Here is a 22,587-nt window from a genome sequence, read left to right on the forward strand (position 1 = left end):
CTCTAGATCCAAGGTGTTTTTTTTTTTTCAGTGAATTTTCCTGCGACCTAGAGGTAAAAATCGGAAATTACCCTTAAATTTGACATGCATGGCCCACTACAACCATGGTCTCCATTTACAACTAGTACGGAAGGGATTGAGGTAGGACTCTCGCCCTGCCGTGTTAGGCAAAAATCGCAGCTCTTCATTTGATTTTTATTTGAGTTACGTTGTTTGGTCGGGGACGCGGGGGAGGGGGCAGCGCTGTTGGAGTTACGCCCGCGGTAAGGAGATTAAAAATTTGGAAATAAACAACCGCATCGACAGCCATTGTATTTCGGTGCGGCGACGGATTAACGTTACTGAATCGTATACGCAGTTGCAAAATCGCTTCTCTGAATCGATTTTTCAATTCGCCCTAAAATCTGCCGTTATAGCGAAGAGAGCCGTAAGTGCAAAAGTGAAGTTCTGAGAAAACGGGTTCAGAAGCTTCTGACCGGAACATTTTATTAAAAGAAGCCTCCGTTCTTTGTCAAATTGCCACTAATCGTCCGGAAGACTCCTAGAAATCGTATGGATGATTGAAAATCGACCGATACATAAAAAGGGTATTTTTCATTTTCATGCTAGGTTATTGTTAGGCAAGACAGCCGTAAGTGCTATCTCCTGCATGCTTTCGCGGTTGCGTTTTGGACGCACGACAAACACATTTTCAGCTTAGAAATTGGCAGAAGAGGGCGGCACTTTACTGGAAAGCACTGTTTTCATTGGCTCTCATGCATACCTGCGACTGTCTTCAAAAAAACTATGTCATTTTTTGTGCGCTCACGGCTTTCTCATACGTTTCGTTTTCATTAAATTAGGATGAATTTTGCTGTTTTAGCTGTCTCAGTAATTTCATCCAAAAGAGTTTAGACGAATTTTGAAGAAAACTCGATTTCGAAAATTTTGCACTTACGGCTGTCCTCGCTATCACGGCAGAAATGAACCCGAAGGACCAGAGGCTTTCGTAAGGTTTCGCCACAGCTGGAAGGAAAGGAATGTCTTTGTCCGAAAACTGTCCAACTTGGCAAAAATGAACATTCCATTTTATTGCAGAAACGCAGTCGGTTGAAGAAACTTGCAGCCTACTCTCGGAGTTTAAATAAGTACCACTAGATAATTAGAGTTCATAGGTTGGCTGCCTTTTTGGACCCGAAGAGCTATATGACCTGATCTAACCTAACCTCCAAATGTTCGAGTCGTCCATACTCTCCCTATATAGGTACTCGAGTTCTAATGTAGCTAAATTATGGACATTTTCCGTTGGATACCGAGATTTGGCAACCCCGTACATCGTGGGGTCTCTTGTTTTCGTTAGCCGTGACAAAACCTGGCATGTTGGATAGTGTGCTTTTGAGAGTCGCCTGGGAACTGATAAATTGGACGGGACACTCCGGGCAGCCGGTATTTTTGCAGGGATTAGTGAAAAATTGATGCGATGCAGAAAGGCTATATTTGGTCCACTTCACGATTGGCGATTGTTTCGAAAACAAATAAACTCTGCAAAATAGACTTTGAAGGGTCAATGCGTTCATTCTCTCGAATTTTGTCCTGTCAGCGCTCATATCCCTTGATTGTAACACGAGAGGACTCATTCAAATCCATTACCCGTAGAAGACGGTGTAGGATTTTCAGAGATTTTATTTGCAGCGCTTATGGGACTCCAAGAGGGTTTATAAATTCAAATAGGCAGTATTACTAATTTTTATGGCCACTAACGAGACAAATGATAACACTACCGTGGTAAGGAAGAACACCGTATGAATACTCGGATGTTGCAATATTTTTTCTGATAAAAGATTTATTTTTGAGAGGAATTATGTATTATCCTCGCTTGAAGTTTTTTAGATATTCAGATTTTTCTACGCCCTCCCCCTCCCCCCCCCCAAAAAAAAAAAATCTAAGAAATTCGGGAAAATTTGGTGGACCAACTTTTTTCTTAAAATGTTTCTCGTATCACAGGAGATTTGTCAACGTCCGGAGGATTATACACTGGAAAAAAAGTAGCTTGGATTTGGGCCCAGACTCTTAAAAACATTGACAAGAAAAAGTACTCTTGATTCAATCGGATTTTAGCTTAAATCAAGAACCAAGCCTCTTAATTTAAGTGGATTTCATTTTGATTCAAGCAAAAATCCGATCGAATCAAGAGTATTATTTCTTGTCATTGTTTTCAAGAGTCTGGACTCTAGATTCAAGCAACTTTTTTTCCAGTGTACGTCGTTTTTCCTTAGTACAGCAGTAGAGCTGTGCACCTACTTCTTTCCATCACAGTTAAAGTTTCCTTCAAAGGAAAGTAAACGTATACAAAATTCAAAATGAAATTTTTATTTACATCATAAAATTATTAAGGTGACACTCGGTCCGTCGCGCTGAGGAAAAAAACCACATGAACTCTAGAGGTTGTTAAATAATTTTCGGCGGAATACATAATCATTGAGAAAATGTAATACTATGTTTCTTCTAAATTCCGAGACACAGGATGGAATGAATGGTTAATCAAAGTCTGCAAAAATTAAACAAGCAGGAAGCTCCAACGCATTCGCGTCGGAGAGCGGCTCTGGCGACAGTAGTTGTAGTCAAGAATGAGGGCCTAGACACATTTTGTCACTGATGTACAATCCGACAACTGTCGATTCATGTTTTGTAACTTAGCAGATTTACGTAGCCGGTGTATAAATGTGTATTGGCCCTTGGTATGCAGAATGCATGGCACTATCACTTGTTGTATACTTTTAATTTTGAAGGCTCTTTGGAGGTCCGCATCCTAAAAAATTTCTCCCACAGTATTTTTTTTAACTTGTCGTTGTGATTGGGCGCCAATTTCTTTCAATTGAGTGATCATCTTCTTTTTTTGTCAAATAACTAGTTTGTGCAACAATAAGACTGAAACTGACTGTAACTGAAATTTTGTCTTTTTAGATATTTGGTTATTTTGTATTTATTAGATTGGATATTTTCACAGCCCTGTGATAAGAAACTTTGGAATGCATGGTTGATAAGTCGTTTAGCGAGGCTGCAAAAAATTTGCATTTTTATATCTGAAATTGTAGGTAATGGTTTTGAATATCGAATTGCGATATATTACACGGTTAAGATAGGGCTATATGTCTTGTCGTAAGCGGCGACATAGAGTCGATGTCATTTCAATAGTCGCCCCGATGGCCACGGTAGTTATGTGTGCCGTCTGCCCACGTATTAAATGGGAGGCGAAAATGGAAGTCATCAGTGCATCGGTGAGTGTTGAACGTGAAAATTGCGCGGGCCGCGCAAATTTCGCGATCATCGATGTGTCGGGGCTGAGCATCCATCATTTTCTATCTTGTTTTGAAGCTATGTGAGTTGTGATAAAGTACATAATTTTTTTGTATTATATTACTGTATAAATAGTGTAAAATTTGTACAGAACTTTGTACAAAATAGTTTCTTGTAAAAAGTGTGGACTACTTCCACGTCGTTTCCATACAAACTCCCAATACGCCGCAAGTACCACAAATGCCCATGTTAACCAAATCACCTCATCATCCATTTTTTAAGGACACAATTTTTAATTCAAATCAACTTACTTTATCAAAACTCCAATCGTTTATCAAATAACATATATCGAGTCATTTTAACAAAATCAAAGACGGCATAATATCATTTATCACACAGCCAAAAACCTAACCTAGAAACCACGATGTTTACAAACTCAAATAGACCGTATTCGATAATGGTTCGATGTATCGTTTGGTTCAAAACAATAGCACATAACCTCAAACCAAACTGTAAGGATTTAAGTTGGAAAAGTTGAGAATGAGAAAATTCCTAACAATTTCACTTTAAATTGGCATTAGGTACGCAAAAGAATAAAAAATCTGTTACAAAAGACCCGTTCTCTCAGATTTCTGAATTTACTTTTGAGGCTATGTTTATATTTTGAACCAATCGATATCGATACAATCTCAGCCGTTTGATGTATCGAATACGATCTATTGGAGAACACTCATTGGTCCAATAATAAAAATTGATTTGCCGCCTTTTTTCTTTGCAAGCAAAACGTGTGAACATGTCTGAAAATGGGATCGGGCGTCAACACTCAACGATGCACTGATGACTTCCATTTTCGCCTCCCATTTGCTACGTGGGCAGACGGCATTAGACGTTTACGGTTCCTTGGTAACCTTTGTTTGCTATCAGCTGATATCGAGTAATATGACTAGGAAGCTCCAACCCAGTGGTTGGAGCTTCCTTAGCCGCGAAAACTTTAAAATTCAAATTTTCAAATTTTGAACGTAAAGTACATTTTTTCCATCACGAGATTAAAGCACAGACAAGTTTTGAATTATTGACTGTATCACCATGATTCCAAAAATACACTACACAACATAGCATTGGCTAACAATAAAACAATATGCAATAAAATAAAGTCATGACAAGGAACATAGCCGAAAATGGCGCCGATTCCCATTAACCAACGCGCGGTCTCTCCAATGTAACATGGTCCAATGATACTCCCCAGCTGGGACCGTCCGGAATAGCAGCTCTAGTGCAAGCACCAGAGCCGCTAAAAGGAGTAAGTCCATATATTTTCCTGAAAACTCACATTGCGTTCAAGGAAATTTGGCGAAGTTGAAAAGTTCACACGGTGTTTCTTTTCAATGAACATCAACACCATATGAATTGAAATGAAACTTGAAAAACCATGAGCAGCAACTACTCGAACGTAGAGGATGCTGTGTTGCGTACCAACGCATTTGAAGGCGGACTGAGGCGCCTTACTGTGCGGAAAAATTGTCTGATGTAGGATAGCTCGCACGAACCGCCTCGACATTAGATCAATCGAAGTCTCTATGACAGTATTAATTATTACAGACGGGAATAAGAAGTTTCGCCAAACGATCACGATTGGGGATTTTGAAGATTGCATTTTTTTTTTCTGATCCAGACATCGCAGGATTTTTACTACCTGGAAAAACTGGAAACACCACAGGATATTCGACGTTAATTCTGGAATTTTTTTATTTTTAAAGTGGAAAGTTTAGCTTCCTGAACATTATCAAGCCACTTTTTTTGTGTGGCAGTGAAGCTGGACAAGATTCAAAGGCAGAGGTAACCTTTTAAATTCGTAAGGTATCCCAACGTCGAAAGAGTGCAAGCGTTACTTCTATGTGACAAATGAGTTGTAGAGAGGTTTTTTCCCCCATTGATCAAGGAAAACACAGGCATTTTGGAAGTTTAAATAATACAAGGTCCAGGATTGGCCCAATATTGGTTAAAAACGATCACAATGATTCTTCGTCATCCTTCCGGTGCTAGATCAACACCCACACGATTCACTGAAAGAAAAAAAAAGCACATTGGATCTAGAGTCCAGACTCTTAAAAACATCGACAAGAAAAAGTACTCTTGATTCAATCAGAATCTAGACTAAATCAAGAACCACGCATCCTAATTTAAGCGGATTTCGTTTTGATTCAAGCAAAAAATCCGATTGAATCAAGATTATTTTTTCTCGTCAATGTTTTCAAGAGTCTGGACTCTAGATCCAATGTGTTTTTTTTCCAGTGATCGACACGATTACGAAAAAATGAATTCATGAATTGCACGCGAAACTTTACCTAATACTGCCTAAATATTTTTGTCCCGACCGAGATATGATTTCGAGGAACGTCCCCGAAACGTGAATTGCGGGCAGAATTATCTGCCGGTGCCAACGGCGGTTTGCCGCAAGTCCGGAAGCGGACAAACACGCTGTCCCGGCCGGGACTTCCTGGACCGGGCAACTTAGCCGGGCGCCGGAAAGCATCTTGGATCGGCGGATCCGCATTCCCGAAAGTTTCTAATTCGTCCATTCATAGCGGCCGCGGCGGTCTCAAGTTTTCGCGAAATCTCCAACTGCGACGCCAGACCGCCGGGTCACCGCTAACCACGCTCCTGTCGACCCGGCGGGAAATAGTTGCGGACCCGAGGCGGACTCTTCGGGAATCGAGTGTCTGCTACGGCCGCCGAGCTAGGAATCTGCGGGTGGTCTTGGCGAGAAAGACCGCCGCCTACACGTCTGACAAGAATTTCCGTACTGCCGTCCTAAGGAAAAACGCGCTATGAGCCTTCAGAGGTTGTCAAGTTTCCCTCGATAAAAACCGAAATTACTCGGAAATTTGCTAATATTTTTTTCAAAATTTTCAGATTATGGAGATGTTGCATGGGTGAGGAATTTGCGATTTGACCGTTGATTCTTATGTTAAAGTTTGCGAGAAACACGATGGTGCCACTGGGTTTTCTCTGAAATCATCTCCCAAGCTCAAAAAAAGCTCTCAAGTTGAGGCCAAAATGGAGGGGATATCCCACGCTATCCTGAGAGTCCACCTCTACATCGAGACAAACTCTCCCTGTAAAGATAGGGAGCAAATACATTGACAGGGGGCTGCCACTTTCTTTGGAGACTCAAAAACTGAAAACACGGCAACCCTGTCAATGTATTTGCTCCCTATCTTTGCATGGAGAGTCTGTCTCGATGTAAAGGTGGACTCTCAGGATAGCGTGGGATATCCCCTCCATTTTGGCCTCAACTTGAGAGCTTTTTTGAGCTTGGAAGTTGATTTCAGAGAAAACCAGTGGCACCATCGTGTTTCTCGCGAACTTTTACGTAAGAATCAAGAGTCAAAATGCTAATTTCACACACATGCAACATCTCCATTTTGTACGCAAATGAATCTAAGATATCTGAAAACTTGAAGGGAAAATGCGCATGGATGTCGTCAATATACATATTTTATCAAGGCAAATTTGGTGACTCTTGAATGTTCATACGGCTTCTTTTTTTAGCACGGCAGTGTAGTCTTGCGAGTGAGAAGAGAGTTTTTGGGACAGGTTCAGGAGTGTGAAAATAATCGGCAAAACGTTATTGTGATTCAAAAAAAAAGGTTTTAATGTATGGGTGTCTACGGCCGGGATAACCTTCCGGAAGAATAAGAAAACGAGCTTTCATCGAATCTCCAAAATCTGAGTAAACGCCGAGTTTCTCTCGGAAAATACACTTTCAGGAATCATAGAATTGTCAGAAAAATGACAAAAATTAAGAGTTCTGGACACCATGATTGAGGGGCTTGTAGGACAAGTGAAATGAGGGCAGTTTTTGTAATTTCGAGAAATACGTGTGAAAAGTCTCAAAACTACACGGAGCCTTTCGACTAAAAGACAGACTAGAAGAGTTGAAACTCACTTTTTGATGCCTAAAAAATTCGACTTCTGTCAAGAAATTTTTCTTAGAATAAAGTTCAAGTCTAGTTTTAGTTAAAAATCATGAATACCTCAATATTTCAAAAAAATTGCACTTTAGCACCTTGTCCTTGAAGCCCCTATTTTTTAAAACTTTCACAAATATGAAAACTAGTAATCCATCGTCAGAATAAAATAGTATCTGTTGAACCGCACGTCTTTTCCGTCTTCGTCTTCTTCTTCTCCTTCTCCTTCTTCTTCTTCTTCTTCTCCTCCCTCTCCTGCTTCTTCTTCTTCTCCTCCTACTTCTCCTTCTCCTACTTCTTCTCCTTCTTCCTCTTCTCCTACTTCTTCTCCTTCTTCTTCTCCTCCTTCTCCTTCTTCTTCTCCCTCTTCTGCTTCTTCTCCTCCTTCTACTCCCTCTTCCCCTTCTTCTTCTCCTTCTACTCCTTATTCTTCTCCATCTTCTTCTTCTTCTTCTCCTCCCTCTTCTCCTCATCCTTCTTCTCCTTCTTCTCCCTCTTCTTCTTCTCCCTCTTCTTCTTCTTCTCCCTCTTCTTCTTCTTCTCTTCCTTCTTCTTCTTCAACTTTATTTCCGGGCTCATTTTCTAAAGCTGCGCATATCAAGCGTGGCGTGCACCGCCAAGGAGCGTCTCAAGAGGGCAAATGGTCCAAGCGGACGGAGGGAAGGGGAAAGATTTAGTCAAGTGTTCGCTCGTGGCCGCGACAGGGAGGTTCTTACACCGTTGCCAATCTCCATCAAAACCCCTGTTTTATCGTCATAGGGTCGTTTCCATACTTGTTTATCAATGATAGCCAGATTTTCCCCCCAGAAAGGATAGTTTGATTTATTTTGTGCATATGATTGATGGAGATCCAGGGAGCCAGTAACATGGCGTAATAAAGGAAAATTGTCTCGCGAACCTCGAGAAAAATTTACCAACATGAACTCAAAATAATTCTTCACACGGGTTGCAATAACTGGCCACCGTTGGAAAAGATGAAATGCAAACGGAAAAATTTTAATATTTCAACCCATCTTAAGGCATACTGATGGCCAAAATGCGAAACCACGTATCTCCATTTTCGATGTTACGAACTTCCTGTCGTACTTATTTTTTTCTACACATCAATCGGAAACTTACGTGTCGCGAAAAAACTCATGATCCTTCGAAGATGTCTAGTCTATATGATTCCATATTATATGTCTCTTAAACCCACCGGATTACATTTTGCAAAAAGGAAGCAGCAGCATTGCAATGTTGCTAAGATTTGTGCAACTTCATTTTTGTCTTGGAAGGAAAACCTGATTATCTAAAAGAGCTTCTATTTCACTCGCTAAAAATTGTAAATTTAAGACGGAAGTTACGATGTAAATTTCATATTTTTTCAGGATTTCGATATAGTTAAATTGCAATGGACAAAGTTCTCGGAAAAAAATGTATTAGGGCTAAAAAAACGTATTACGGAAAAAAATGTATTGGGCCTTAAAATTGTTCCTACTACCCAAATTTGTTGAATGATATGAACATTTCCAATTAATGTTGGTAGCACCGCAAATCAATTTGTGGTAGTAACGCAACATTTGGGTTAGTAACCTAATATATCGGGATACTATCACAATTAATCGGGGTATTACCACAGTCAATTGGGAATGTCCATATCATCCAACAGTGAGGAGTGAGGACTTAACCCCTACCTCTTTTTTTCCGTGTTGCACAATCTTAGCAACATTGAAATGCTCCTGGTTCCTTTCTGCAAAATGCAATCCTACTGTACTCACAACATAAACGAAAGGAGGCTTTCCCCTGAAATACGCGCGAATATTTACGCACGACGTATCCAAGCACGATTTGACAACGTGACTTTCTCCGCGTGATGGATGAACGGGGAGCCAGGTTGTCAGTCTCGGCGGCAGGCCGTTGAGGTTAACAAACGGAGCAGTTTGCATTACTCATCGTGCATACAGTCGCGCTTAAACGTGTCACTTTTTCTCCGGGGGGGGGGGGGGGGGGGGGCAAGGCAACGCGACTCTGATTTCACGAATCCGGAGGATGGAATAAGTCCTGCATCACCTGCCTCTTTCTTGTTGTGGTGCGCGAGGTTGCCGACTTTATGAAATTTCGCACAACAAATGGACGGATGTATTTGATTAGAAGGAGCTGCACTGACATGCTTAGGAAGAACGCCGTATAAGCCTTCAGATGTTGCCAAATTCCCTTTGACAAAATACGAATTTTCTGAACAATTTTTACATATTTTTCCTCTGATTTACAAAAGAATTTTGCAAAAAATATAATGTAAAATATCGGAAAATTTCAAGGAGAAATATGCACAGCTTCCTTTAAAATTAAAAATTTTCTGGGAGGAAATGTGGCAATGTTTAAATGTTCATACGACGTTTCTCTTTAGCACGGCAGTATATTGAAGCCAATTGAAAACACAGGAAAATGCGGAAACAAGGCTAAAATACAAAATACAAAGGCAGGACGTTTCGGTACCTTACGGCACCATTATCAACTGCTAAAATAGAATTAAAAATATAAAAAAAAGAAATTAAAATAAAAACCAGCTAACGGCGTACATGGTGATATTGTATTGCTGATTTAACAATTTTGCAGTTAAAAAAGGGTCCGGCGTGTTTCAATGCAGAGTATACAATAAAAAATTGTTAATTTGGCTACTCCCGTTCTATGGAAATTACCTTTTCACTTTTGTAAAATGTACATTTGAAACATGTTGGACATACTTTTTTAACAATTTGAATCAGCACTCCATTTTTTTCCGTGCTCCACGCGAGCAAACAATTTGACGCACGGTGGCAACAGCCGTGCGACCAAGATTCCGAACATCGTCTTACCACCGGGGGCAGCGAGGCACCTCCAGCGGCATTTCCATGAGAATTGTTTCCCTCCCCGAGCCAGCGCCGACACCCGCCGAGCACCATTCATCTTCCTCGCGACACTTCGCTCAAGCACCGCAGCCCGCAAAATTCCCAATTTTTCAACGCGGAACAGTCCCCTGATTTACCGCCGCCATAAACTGCGAATTTTGATCCGCGGAAAAGAAAATTGAATTGGTTGTCCTCAGGGGACAAAGGATCACCTTCCTCGAGTACTATGTTCTCAGAAAAGAACCCAATACTACCAAGTTGTGGAAAAATGCTGTATTGAAACTTGAGAATTGCCAAATTTCTTCTTAAAAAATGTTTATTTCAAAGGAGAATTGTGATTATTTGGATTGCATTTTGCAAAAAGGAACCACCAGCATTGCAATGATGCTAAGATTGTGCAACTTCATTATCCTTTGCAATATAAAATTGCGGAAATTGTGAAAAACTATGAAATTTAGATGGTCATTTTTGTCTTAAATTTACAGTTTTTAGCGAGTAAAATAGAAACTATTGAGGGATAATCGGGTTTTTCCTCCAAGACAGAAGAAGTTGCACAATCTTAGCAACATTGCAATGCTAGTGGTTCCTTTTTGCAAAATGCAATCCATTTCCCTCTAAAAGTTTCAGATAATTGGACCTTGTTCAGCGGTAATTGAGTTTATGGCCCGAGTTTTATGCCGCTGTGCTACGGAATAACGCCGTATGAACCTTCAGACGTTGCCAAATTACCTTTGAATAAAACACAAATTTCCTGGTAAACTTATGAATATCTTCCTTCCAATTTTTCAGATAATTATGTTTGCAATTTCACCTAAAGTTCCTGAAAATTTCAAGGAAAAATATTTTTAACCTTTCTCAAAAAGAAACATTTTATCAAGAGAAATTTGGCAACTTGCGAATGTTCATACGACGTTCTTCCTTAGCACGGCAGAATGATTCTGATCGATCACAAAGCTCGAAAACCGGTCGCAACAGAGTCAAGTTGGTTTAGGTTAGGTCACGCAACTAAACTAACCTAACGACAAAGCAAGAAGTATCACTCGAATTGAAGGCGCCTCAATTTTTCACTGCGTTTTAAGTGATTCAAGTTAATCAAATCCGTTCCCTTCAAAGCTGACGGATATGAGTACGTGAAAAAGCGGAAACAATACAAAATCACACCAACTATTTATTCTACTGCTATGTCATTTGATAAAATACAAGTTTTCAGAAAAATCTGTGAATATTCTTCCTTTAATTTGTAAGGGAACTTGATTCGCATTCAAATCTAAATTGGACCGCTTTAAGCAGAAAGGAACTAAGCCACGTCATTCAGGTACTTCCAAATGTAATTGGGCAGTTTCATTTTTTTTACAAGAGAACGTTTTTGTGGATTCCTTTAGAAATTTTAAGGAATTTGATTCGTATAATGTAGATATTTCACTGAAATTTTCACAAAATTACGCAAGACAGTTTTCACGAAAATAATAAGTTGCCCGATCAAATGAGGCAATCACTGATGTGGCTTGGTTTATCTCCGTTTAACTCGGTTAAATTTAGATTTGAAGGCGAATACAATCCTCATAAAAATTAGAGGGAAACTTTCTCGGATTTTTCCGAAAATTTTCATGTTAGGAAATGAAATAGGGCAACGTATGAAGGCTCATACGGCGTTAATCCTTAGTACGGCAGAGGAAAAATATAAGGTTGGTGTATTTTTGTATCGTTTCCGCTTTTTCACGTACCCACACCTGTCAGATTTGGCGGAAATGGATTTGATTCACATGGATCGCTTTACGAAGTGAGAATTGAGGCGCCTTCAATTCGAGTGATACTTCTAGCTTTGCCGTTAGGTTAGTTTAGTTGCGTGACCTAACTTATCACAAACTGACACTGTTGCGATCGGTTCCCGAGCTGTATAGCCGATCAGACTTATTACTAGTCAACTTTGTTCTAACATTCCAGAATTACTATTTATGTATCATTTTTTATCAGTAAACTCTTTAAATTGTTCTTCTCAGTCGAGTCTCTCGATAGATTCACGGCTTTCTTGATAGATTTGTGGATTTGTCGATCGATTGAAGCGTTCGCCAATCGATTCATGTCGATCGATTTACATTCCACGTTTCGAAACGTTCACTTATATTAAATCCATACCCTCCGTCAGCTTTTTTTCCGTGAGTACACGCATGCTTATACCAGAATCAAGCTAAAAGAATTCCATGACTCCTACTTCTCTCTTGTATTTTTACGGATTTACCGGATTTTAGTTTAACTGCATTTCTAGTTCCCAACTTAGCTATAATATGTAATACCCCTAAAAGAGAAAAAAAAACTACACCACAGTTATATTCTTTAAATTTCTAGATTATAAAGAATGAACTCTGAAAATGTCAAATCAGACCGTTATTTTGTTTTTCGTTCTAAAAATAGTATGAAAGGAAACATGATAATGCCCCTTGTAGTTAGGCTGACTGTGTTATAATGGGACGTGTTTCTGTTAAACGGAACTATGTGCACAAAGACATGAGCCTTGAGACCCATAAGAATATATGCTTAACAAAGCTCACATCATTATGCACATAGTTCCGTTTGGCAAAAATATATATAATTTGTACCTAATTTCATTGTTTTTATCAAACATCTTAAAAGTGCCGGTTAATTTTCTATAGATTTTAAAGAACATACTCTTACGATTTTAAGGCAGAAGATTTCCTAGGTTCTACTTGAAAAAAATGAAACGAAGGAAAATTTCCAGTTCGGCTGTTGTAGAACGGGCGTTGCAATTCGGGTCACATTTTTAGTTTTTTTTTTCTCGTCGTAATACCAACTCAATGCCGCATTGAGATAGATAAACTAACTGTATTTGTCTTCTCTGTTTTCAGCTGAGTGTGCTATTGGTGTTTCGGCTTGCTCTACTTCAGGGTTCACTACCCCGATTTGTGAGCCAAGACAATCCAGCTGCCTTTCATCCACACAGACAAGTTCGGTAAGTTCAAACTTTGTTTGTTGTTATTATACCACACCTCTCGGTGTCATATTCAGCATTCACATATTTTCTAGCAAATCTACCTTAAAATAAATTTTTCTGATTTTTTATGTTTTTGTTTAAAAACTGGTGGTATTCCTAAAAGAAAATCATGAGTTTTAGTTGCTGGGCATGTTTGCCCAGTGGTTAGCGCGTCTGACTCTATAGGTCAACAGGGTCCCGGGTTTGAATCCCGGTAGTGGTGTCAAATTTTCTCGAAAAATGACGAGTTGAACTGCTAAAAACAGATCTTACTCAGCCTTAATCCCTGAATTTTGAAAATCCTGTAGCATGGATGTGTACTAGCCATGTGCGGTGGCTGTTCTCTGGCGACTAAGGCCAACCCAACGTAGAGAGGTCTCCAGCTCTTGACTTAAAAAAAATAAATAAATAAATAAAATAATGTAAGTTACTGTAAAAACTTTAAAAATGTAAAACTTCATGTAGTCTCACCACCATAAATACTAGACATTCGTCTGCTATAATGCGTGGATTAAGTTAAAATGTGACCTTCAACGAGAAAAAGATACCCAAAAATTTCGAGCCTAACTAAGGCCGTGCCTGCATAAAATTTACACAAACTAGAAGGCCTGACCTCGGACGCCGAATAATTCACTCATCTTGATAATACAACTTAGAACTACGTCAAAGTATCAAAGAAATGGTAACACCAAGCAAAATTTGCCACGCAGACATTTTCTAGTTAACATTTAAACTGTTCGTCATGTGATCCATAGTTTTCTCCCTTAGTCTGTAAGAACCATTCATATAAACCCATAGTGTCGGTCCATTTTCCGTTAGTCCTCTTTGTCTATAGCTTTGTCCATAAATTCTAATGATTAGATTGCACTCTTGTACAGAATACTCGACTTTCAGGCTTAAACTTGACAACGCAACGTGAAACAAAGAGCGAAAAGGGGTGTCATTGGCGCACTGTGGATCGAGTCAATTAGAGAGGTCGAACATGCAATTTTTGACTTAAACTGCACATTTTTATGTTTATTTCACCACATTTTAATCTTTAAGGGGTGCTTCTTGGAGTAAATTTCACGAGAAAATCAATTAAATCAACTTTAGAACCCTAAAGTTTGTATAAACGGAGTCATAAGCGTTCAAAGTTTCCAAATTTTGTCCGACTTCTCCTATTGACTCGAGCCACTGTGCGGCGGGGAACAATGGGCGCCGAAAGCTGAGCGCCGGAGGGCACCGGCACGGGAACAGGTGGTCGGGCCGGGAGACACCCGGTCTATTCTACCGTGCTAAGAAAAAACGCCATAACAACCTTCAGACGTTGCCAAATCTCTTCTGATAAAGTAAAAATTTTCGGAGGAACCTGCGAATATTTATCCTCCAATTCAATAGAGAATTGTATTCGCAATCAGATCTAAATTATCTGAGAATTCCAAGAGAAAATATCAACGATTGTCCTCTGAAATAATCATTTTATCTGAGGAAATTTGGCAACCTTCGAGTGTTTATAGGGTGGTTTTCCTTCAGCCTGGCAGTATTGGCAAGCGTTAAAGCCACGGCCCGCGTCATCTCCAGACCGGCTCGCGCCCAGCGCCCGCGGCTATTCGTCGCTCCTCTGGAAAAAGGCGTATCTCGATTTCCGTATGAGCCCCAAAAAGCATGAGTTTATATGTAGAATGGGGCTCACGTGGGAATGGAGGTGTGTCGTTACGTCAGAAAAGCGACGTATTGTCCGCACTCTCGACATCACTTCTTCGACCCTCCTTCTCTCCATCCCTGGCGCTAGCGACCGCTCTGCCGTTCTAAGGAAAAACGCCGTATGAGCCTATAAGCGTTGCCAAATTTCCTCCGTTAAAAATCGAATTTACTGGAAAAATCGTAAATATTTTTTTCCAAAACTTTCAGACTATGTTGTACGCACTTTAATCTAAAATATCTGAAAATTTCAAGGAAAAATGTGCACGAATTTCGTCAAAAATTCATGTTTTATCAAGGGAAATTTGGCAACTCTCGAATGTTCATACTGCGTTCTTCCTTAGCACGGCAGCGCTGACCAGTGCTTGGAAAACTCGAGCGTTTTCATCGTGAACGATCTCAGAATTCAAAATTTTAACTCCGCGTTGTGTTTGGAACAGCTGCGATTATCCTAATCCCTTTTACGTAAGTCTTGCTCGTATGCTGCCGTGCTAAGGAAGAACGCGCGTATGAGCATTCGAGAGTTGCCAAATTTCCTACGGAAAAATGTTTAATTTTGAGGAAAGTTATGAAAGTTTCCTCTTAAAATTTTCAGATAATTTAGATCTGGTGGTGAATAAAATGCTCTGAAAATCGGAGGGAAAATATTCACAGATTTCCCTGGAAATTCATGTTTTATCGAAGGAAATTTGGCAACGCCTGAAGGTTTATACGGCGTTCTTCCTTAGAACGGAAGTATGGGGATTGGTGCGATCGTGATGCGTTGACCGGAGGTTCGCTAAATAGTCGTTTTTCATTGCAAAAATACCGATTTTATGCCTCAATTCATTACCTAAAATCAGTATCCTGAAAAATTTCCTCCATCTACGAACGTTCCTCTTCTCGAGAACAATCACGGTTGCCTGAATTAATCTTTATTTTCACGACGATTCTTGCCGATCCAATCAAATAATTTCCGTGCACAATGTGGTCCGAAGAGGGTGAAAAACATGCAGCACGCGTTTCGGAGAACGCACCACATAATGGAGAATACTCTCCGAAAAGCTTTCAATTTAAAACTGCGCCCGGTGAGTGAGTGCTTTATTAAAATTTTAATCTTTTACTCTTCAAAATCGAATCTCAAACGGCCGGGGTCCGCGTGCATTTTCGTCTTTCAAACAGTGGCGTGGCGTGAATTGCGATTTATCGATTGTTATGCCATTTAAACCTATGGTAAAGAATCGATTATTAAGGTGCTCGCTGCGCACACCCTATTTATCGATCTTTTTCCATAGGTTTAAATGGCATAACAATCGATATATCGCAATTCACGCCACGCCACTGCTTTCAAAAGCTCGCCCCCGATTGACCACATTACGGCGCGATTCGGCATAATTCGCATTTTTCAATTGAACTAGCATTGCAGTTGCGCGGTTCCCGCTTAGCGCGGCAATAAAACACGGGGAAACCGAAGGACGGTGCGATGATGCATGGCCGAATCCATTCAGGTTCCGGAATATTGCTGTTTTATGCGGGCGGCCCGTGATTGAGTGCGCGTTTCCGTAATTCATTTAACTCCCTTTGATGCGCGAGATTAATAAGGCGGCCGCCAGGGTAATGAATGCCATTAGAAATGCCCGCTATCGCCACCGCCGCCGCTAAAAATCCCCGGTGCCCGGCCTAAACGCGAGTCGAGTGCAAACAAAGCGCTTTTGCTTTTTCCCGGCGAAGATGATAAATTCCGGACGCGGATTACCCGGCGCTTTTTTCCGGCCGGATTCCTCCGCCACAGTGGGCGGGAAATCGGATTCGGAAGCAAAGTTCAAGCGCCGAGCCAGGATCCATGTCGGTGTGTATACGGTACAGAGCCAAAGACATAAAGACGGAGCGCTAAAAGCAAAAAATGAAGCTACTTTTCAACCACCTCTACTATTGGCTAGAGAATTGGCAGCGAAATCGGGACAAGTTTGAAATTCAAATGTAGCGCGGGAACTGAATAAAATTGCGTAAACAAATTATTCTAGGTTGATTTTTACCCAAATTCACTTACCCACTCATATTTTTTTAAATTTAGGTTATTTTTTAGGGTATTTTTTAACACTTAAAAGTTCTGAGAATAATATGTTGAAAACCTTTCAAAAATGGTTTTTGTAACCAATTTATTTATTGACAATTCTGCATTGGAAATTCGAAACAACGGAATTGTGGGCACTTGTTTTTGCAGAATTTATTTTAAAATATGGAAATACCCTCGTCAATGACGCAAAACATGATGCGTCTCATTGTAGGTCTACGACGTCAAAATTGAAGATCTTGGAAGCAACTATTCGAGCATGAGTGTAACGTTAGGTGGTATCATTTTAAAATGAAGGCGTTTATCCTACCGTCACTATTTCGAGCTATTTAAGATGATCTCTTGAGGCTTAATGGCAAAATGTGAGGTGCTCCTTGAAAAGAGAACCAAGTGACAAGGGATTTCACCTGTGGTGTAAAATAAATTCAATAACATTTCCATAAGACTCAGTACAATTATTCTCTCGTAAAAATATAATTCGTCGAATGAAGTTCTATACTGGCTGGTGTTACTTAATTATTCCTTTTAAGAAATTATGTTTGGATCATGTTGTTCCCTTCCCAACTTCACCTCGTGATCTACGGTTGAAATTACTGCATCTTACACGGACGCCAATACCTCGGCAATATACGCACCACAAGATCCGAGTTATCGACAACCTTATTGAATTTTGACACCCTAGACCAACGAATTTGACTTGAGCTTTCAAGCTTTTCGGGGTGCGGATATTCCGGACAAAAAAATGTCTCCGAGCATCGAAACAAATTCGGGAACAATCACTCAAACTTCCTCTCCATTTTCCCCTAAATCCACACCAAGCGACCACTGTTAACCAAACTCGGGGTATTCAGCATCATTGGCTGTGCAATTCACGCACGGTTAAACTCGGCCTATCCAGACTCCATCTCTTCCTCCTCCCTCGCGATAAGCGCGGATTAAAAAAGGACCGACGGTCATCCTGTACCCTCGGGAGGGAGTGAGAGGGAAGTGGAACGGTGTCCCGTGGGCGCTAGGCGGTGAGTTTTATCAACCACCGGAAATAATTAACTGCCCGGCGAAACGCAGTGCCAGTGGCCGAGCGAGCGAGCGCAATTAAATTTTTCGAGTGGCCCGAAGGAATATCTCAGACTAGCCGTCAATTTGGCTTCAGGGTGGATAGTGATAACGCCGATGGCGAATAATTTAAAAGCGTGGCCATCGTTTGTGATTTCTCGATGGGAAAAATGGAGGATTAGCACGAAAAAGTTTTATTGTTCCATTTGAGAGTATTAAATGAGCTAAATCCGTGATATTTTTCATAATTTTAATTACTGTGGGGAATTGTTGAAAACATATTGAAAGGTGAGAAAATGTACCTATTCTATTTTTTACAGAGGAATTGTTGTAAAAAAATAAAATGACGGCGAACATTTGATAGTCGCCAAATTTCCTCCGATAAAATGGTCATTTTTGAGGAGCGTTATGAATATTTGTCCTTGAAATTTTCAGGAACTTCTGGTGAAATTGAGAGCAAAAGGATCTGAAAAATTGGGAAGAAAATATTCATAAGTTTACCAGCAAATTCGTGTTTTATCAAAGGAAATTTCGCAGCGCCTGCAGGTTCATACGACGTTTTTCCTTAGCACAGCAGAATAGCTTTTATAATACTTCAGCCGGAAGGTGAGGATTTTATAAACGTGTGTGCCAGTAGGTTCTCCATTCAGATAGGTGCTTAACGGACGAGCCAGAAATGGACCGCGTTTAACAGAAAGGAACCAAGCCACATCAGCTACTGTCAAATTCAATTGGGCAATTTAATTTTATACATGAAAAGGGTTGTGCGGATTATTGTGCAAATTTCAGTGAATTTTCTCCATGGCGCAAAGCAAATTCCTTAAAATTTTCAAAGGAATCCGCACAAACGTTCTCACATAGAAAATTAAATTGCCCAATTAAATTCGGCAATAGCTGATGTGGGTTGGTTCCTTTCTGCTTAACGCGGTCCAAATAATAATTCGTAATTTCAAAATGTATTCGACTTCCCCCGGTCGGAGTTCAATTAGTTGATCAAACCGTACGAGACCTGGCATCCCGCCCAAGCGGGAGCCTGAGCACCCTCCATCTGAAGAGATCATTCACGCCCCGCCCCCTCCCCCTCATTGTTTGCGTTGTCTTATTTCGTGTTTTAATTGCTCCACGCACTTGAGCTCCCCCACACACACACTCGCAGCGAGCACTCCGTCGTATTGTTAGCGGGGAATAATCCCGCGCCGGTGCGATAGGCCCCGGGTAAATTGTTTATGAGTCGCCCGTAATGAGGAAATGCGAGAGCAAACAAAATAAAATTTACCGCCGCATCGCCCCATTGTCGGGGGGTTACCGCGCTAATGTTTAATTCAGCCCCGATGCATTAGCTGAAACAGCGGTTTCGGGCCCGGGCCCGCGCCTGTCAGCGCTTTCAACCTCTCGTCGCCGTTACAAAAGCGCGTAAGCGCACGTTCTCATGAGCCCCGTTCTTCACTTAACAATACGGTGAACGGGGGTCAAATGAGCGTGGGGGTGCGTTCTTTTGTCGAGGGGGTGACGATTTCGCGACGAGTGCTCATTGTTAGGATTTGAATGAGCGAGCGAGCGCTATCTTCACGACTTGAAAATTTTATTGCGATCAGACGTTTCGAAGAAAGCGGGGTCTAATTGATAGTGACTTACGTTGTCAACCTCAATTGGGCGGTTTTCAGTTTTATTTGCGCGAGCTGGGTTTACCTTTCGAAGAGGAGTGGATTTGTTCTGAGGATTGAATGGTTCTATTATTCATGCTTGAGGAATCGCCTGGGAAGATGTTTTATTATAGGCATTAGATCGTGCTCTCAGGTGGGATAATACTCCTTACGGTTGTTTTGTATGAAACAAAGTTAATTTTTCAAAAATGCCCTAAATAAGGCAGGAAGACATTTCCGCACGCTTTTGTGCAAATCTTCTAAATAAATATTACTACTTCACAACGCTGCATGCCCTCCCCCATTGTAGGCAAAGCGTGTGGGCCCTACCGATGAATATTTGAGTTTGGCTCACGGAGAAAAAAAATTCGTGCGTGGGACCCGAAGTTTAGGTCATATGAATCTCTGAAGTTTTCGGATTGAGCACCTGAACACTTTAGGTCCAGCTGCTGAGGTTTTGGATCACACATCTGAAACTTCATTTCTTACATCTGAAGTACTTCGGTTTTCACATCCGTAAAACTTCGGTTCTCACACCCGTAAAACTTCGGTTCTCACAACTGAAGTACTTCAGATGTAAGAACTGAAGTTTCAGATGTGTGATCCGAGCCTCGACATCTAGACCTAAAGTGTTCAGATGCTCAATCCGAAAACTTCAGAGATCCATATGACCTAAACTTCGGGTCCTACGCACGAATTTTTTCTCTCCGTGTTGATTAAACACATGTACACACGTACAGTTTGGCAACGCCTGAAGGTTCATACGGCGTTTTTCCTTAGCACGGCAGTACAAAGCTCGGGAATCCTATGCACAAAGTGTTTTTTCTTTCCATCTAATTATTCAACGAAGCATAGTTTATTTCAGTGAAATTATGTTCAAATTAACCCCATTAACGGACTTGGTACTTTCCAGGGGTTATTCAAAAACGGAGCTATGTATTGAATATGTTTATTTGTATATGTTATATAAAAATGTTTATTTTTGCGGAACGTTATGAACATTTTTCCTAGAAATTTTCAGGAACTTCGGGTGAAATTGCGAACAAAATTATCTGAAACATTGGAAGGAAAATATTCATGAGTTCACCAGAAAATTTGTGTTTTATCACCGGAAATTCAGCAAAACCCGAAGGTTCATACTATGCACAAAGTGTTTTTTCTTTTCAAATAATTATTCAACGGAGTATAGTTTATTTGAGTGAAATTACGTTTAAATTAACCCCATTAACGGACTTGATACTTTCTAGGGCATATTCAAAAACGGAGCTATGTTTTTTTGTATATTTTATATAAAAATGTTTATTTTTGCGGAACGTTATGAACATTTTTCCTAGAAATTTTCAGGAACTTCGGGTGAAATTGCGAACAAAATTATCTGAAACATTGTAAGGAAAATATTCATGAGTTTACAAGGAAATTTGTGCTTAATATCAAAGGAAATTCGGCAAAGCCTGAAGATTCATACTATTCACATAGTATTTTTTCTTTCCATCTAATTGTTCAACGGACTATAGTTTATTTCAGTGAAATTACGTTCAAATTTACCCAATTAACGGACTTTCCAGGGCTTATTCAAAAACGGAGCTATGTTTACGAGATAAGTGACGTTCTCTCCGGTGCTCAGTGGCTCCCTCCACGGGAGCAGTAACGGACAATAAAAGGGAGCAATAAATATTCGGGGCCCGCAATGATTGATCGTAAAACCCGTCGAATCCGTTGCGAAGCGCCTTCGATTCGTGCGACGCAGCGCTTTACACGGGGACTCATGTCAAACCCATTACAGACCTAACTTCAAAGTTACCGGCCCGACGCAATCCTCCCGTCCGCGGCCGCGGAGGCTCCCAGCGATTTATTTCCCCTCATCACGAGACGCCGCGAATCACCCGGCCGATGCCGCCAAACTAGGAATATAAACTCCACGGCTTCCGACAAGGAGAGACTGATTCTGATTCACTGGAAAAAAAAAAAAAAAAAAAAAAAAAAAAAACAAGCAGTGAACTCCAACACAATGTGTTGATAAGGCGCGTCATTAACTCGCACATATCAACCCCTTTAGTTTTCATTTACAGAGATTTCAAAATAGGCAAACAGCACAACAAGAGAATTCACGATCCAACACTGCGAGGTCAACGACGCACCTTGACGAGACCGTGTATTGTGAATGTTTCTGATGCACTGGGGAAAAAAAAAAAAAAAAAAAAAAAAAAAAAAAAAAAAAAAAAAAAAAAAAAAAAAACACATTGGATCTAGAGTCCAGACTCTTGAAAACATTGACAAGAAGGAATACTTTTGATTCAATCAGATTTAAGCTTAAATCAAAAGGAAATCCGCTCAAATTAATAGGCTTGGTTCTTGATTGAAGCTTAAATCTGATTGAATCAAGAGCATTTTTTCTTGTCGATGTTTTTAAGAGTCTGGACTCTAGATCCAAAGTGTTTTTGTTCCAGTGTTAGAAAGCTGTTCTGATCGAGTGTGATTCTGATTCTGACTAGATAAATTACGATGTCGATGTCGGATTAAGAATAACCAGGGTGTCTACAAGTCCGGAATTTCCGGAAAGTCCGAAAATAGTGCTGATTTTTTAAGGGCGGTCCAAAAATACTGAAAAAGTGCGGAAATTCCGCAAGAAGGTCCGGAATTTGTCTAATTTTTGTCGTAATTTGGGCGAGAAATTAAAATTTTTGAAATTTTTCGGATTTCGTCAAATGGAGGCACTGAAAAAGTACTGAATTTTTCTGTTGAGGAGGTACCGAATATATTGGGAATGTGCTGAAAAGTTACTGTTAAAGTGCTGATTTTTGGCCAGCCTCTTTTAGTAGATACCCTGGAATAGCTTATAAAGAAAAGTTCATAAGAATTGGTCTGTTCGCCCAAGTAATTCTTACATGATCTGAGTTCAGACTGGCGTGAGCCAGGTCAGTTCATAACTTTGATTATATAATTCTGCACCATGGTACGAAAGGATCTAGAGAGGTACATTTTTTATAAAATGATACAACTATATTAGCATGTACAATGCTTTAAGCTTAGAACTTAAGTAAGGGGTTTATTA

At 40.3% G+C, this 22,587-nt stretch overlaps 1 protein-coding gene across 1 annotated transcript in view; it reads left to right on the top strand.

Moving 5' to 3' along the window:
* The window catches only part of LOC140224972 (protein O-mannosyl-transferase TMTC1-like), a 326,000-nt gene extending 312,887 nt beyond the window's left edge, over positions 1 to 13,113 (top strand). Inside the window, exon 6 of the mRNA XM_072302151.1 lies at positions 12,979 to 13,113. Coding sequence (XP_072158252.1) covers positions 12,979 to 13,086 — 108 coding nt within the window. The 3' untranslated portion in view covers positions 13,087 to 13,113. The remainder of the gene's footprint in view (positions 1 to 12,978) is intronic.
* Positions 13,114 to 22,587: the final 9,474 nt, after the last annotated feature.

The sequence above is a fragment of the Bemisia tabaci genome, chromosome 7 (assembly GCF_918797505.1).
Source record: "Bemisia tabaci chromosome 7, PGI_BMITA_v3".
Lineage (NCBI taxonomy): Eukaryota > Metazoa > Arthropoda > Insecta > Hemiptera > Aleyrodidae > Bemisia > Bemisia tabaci.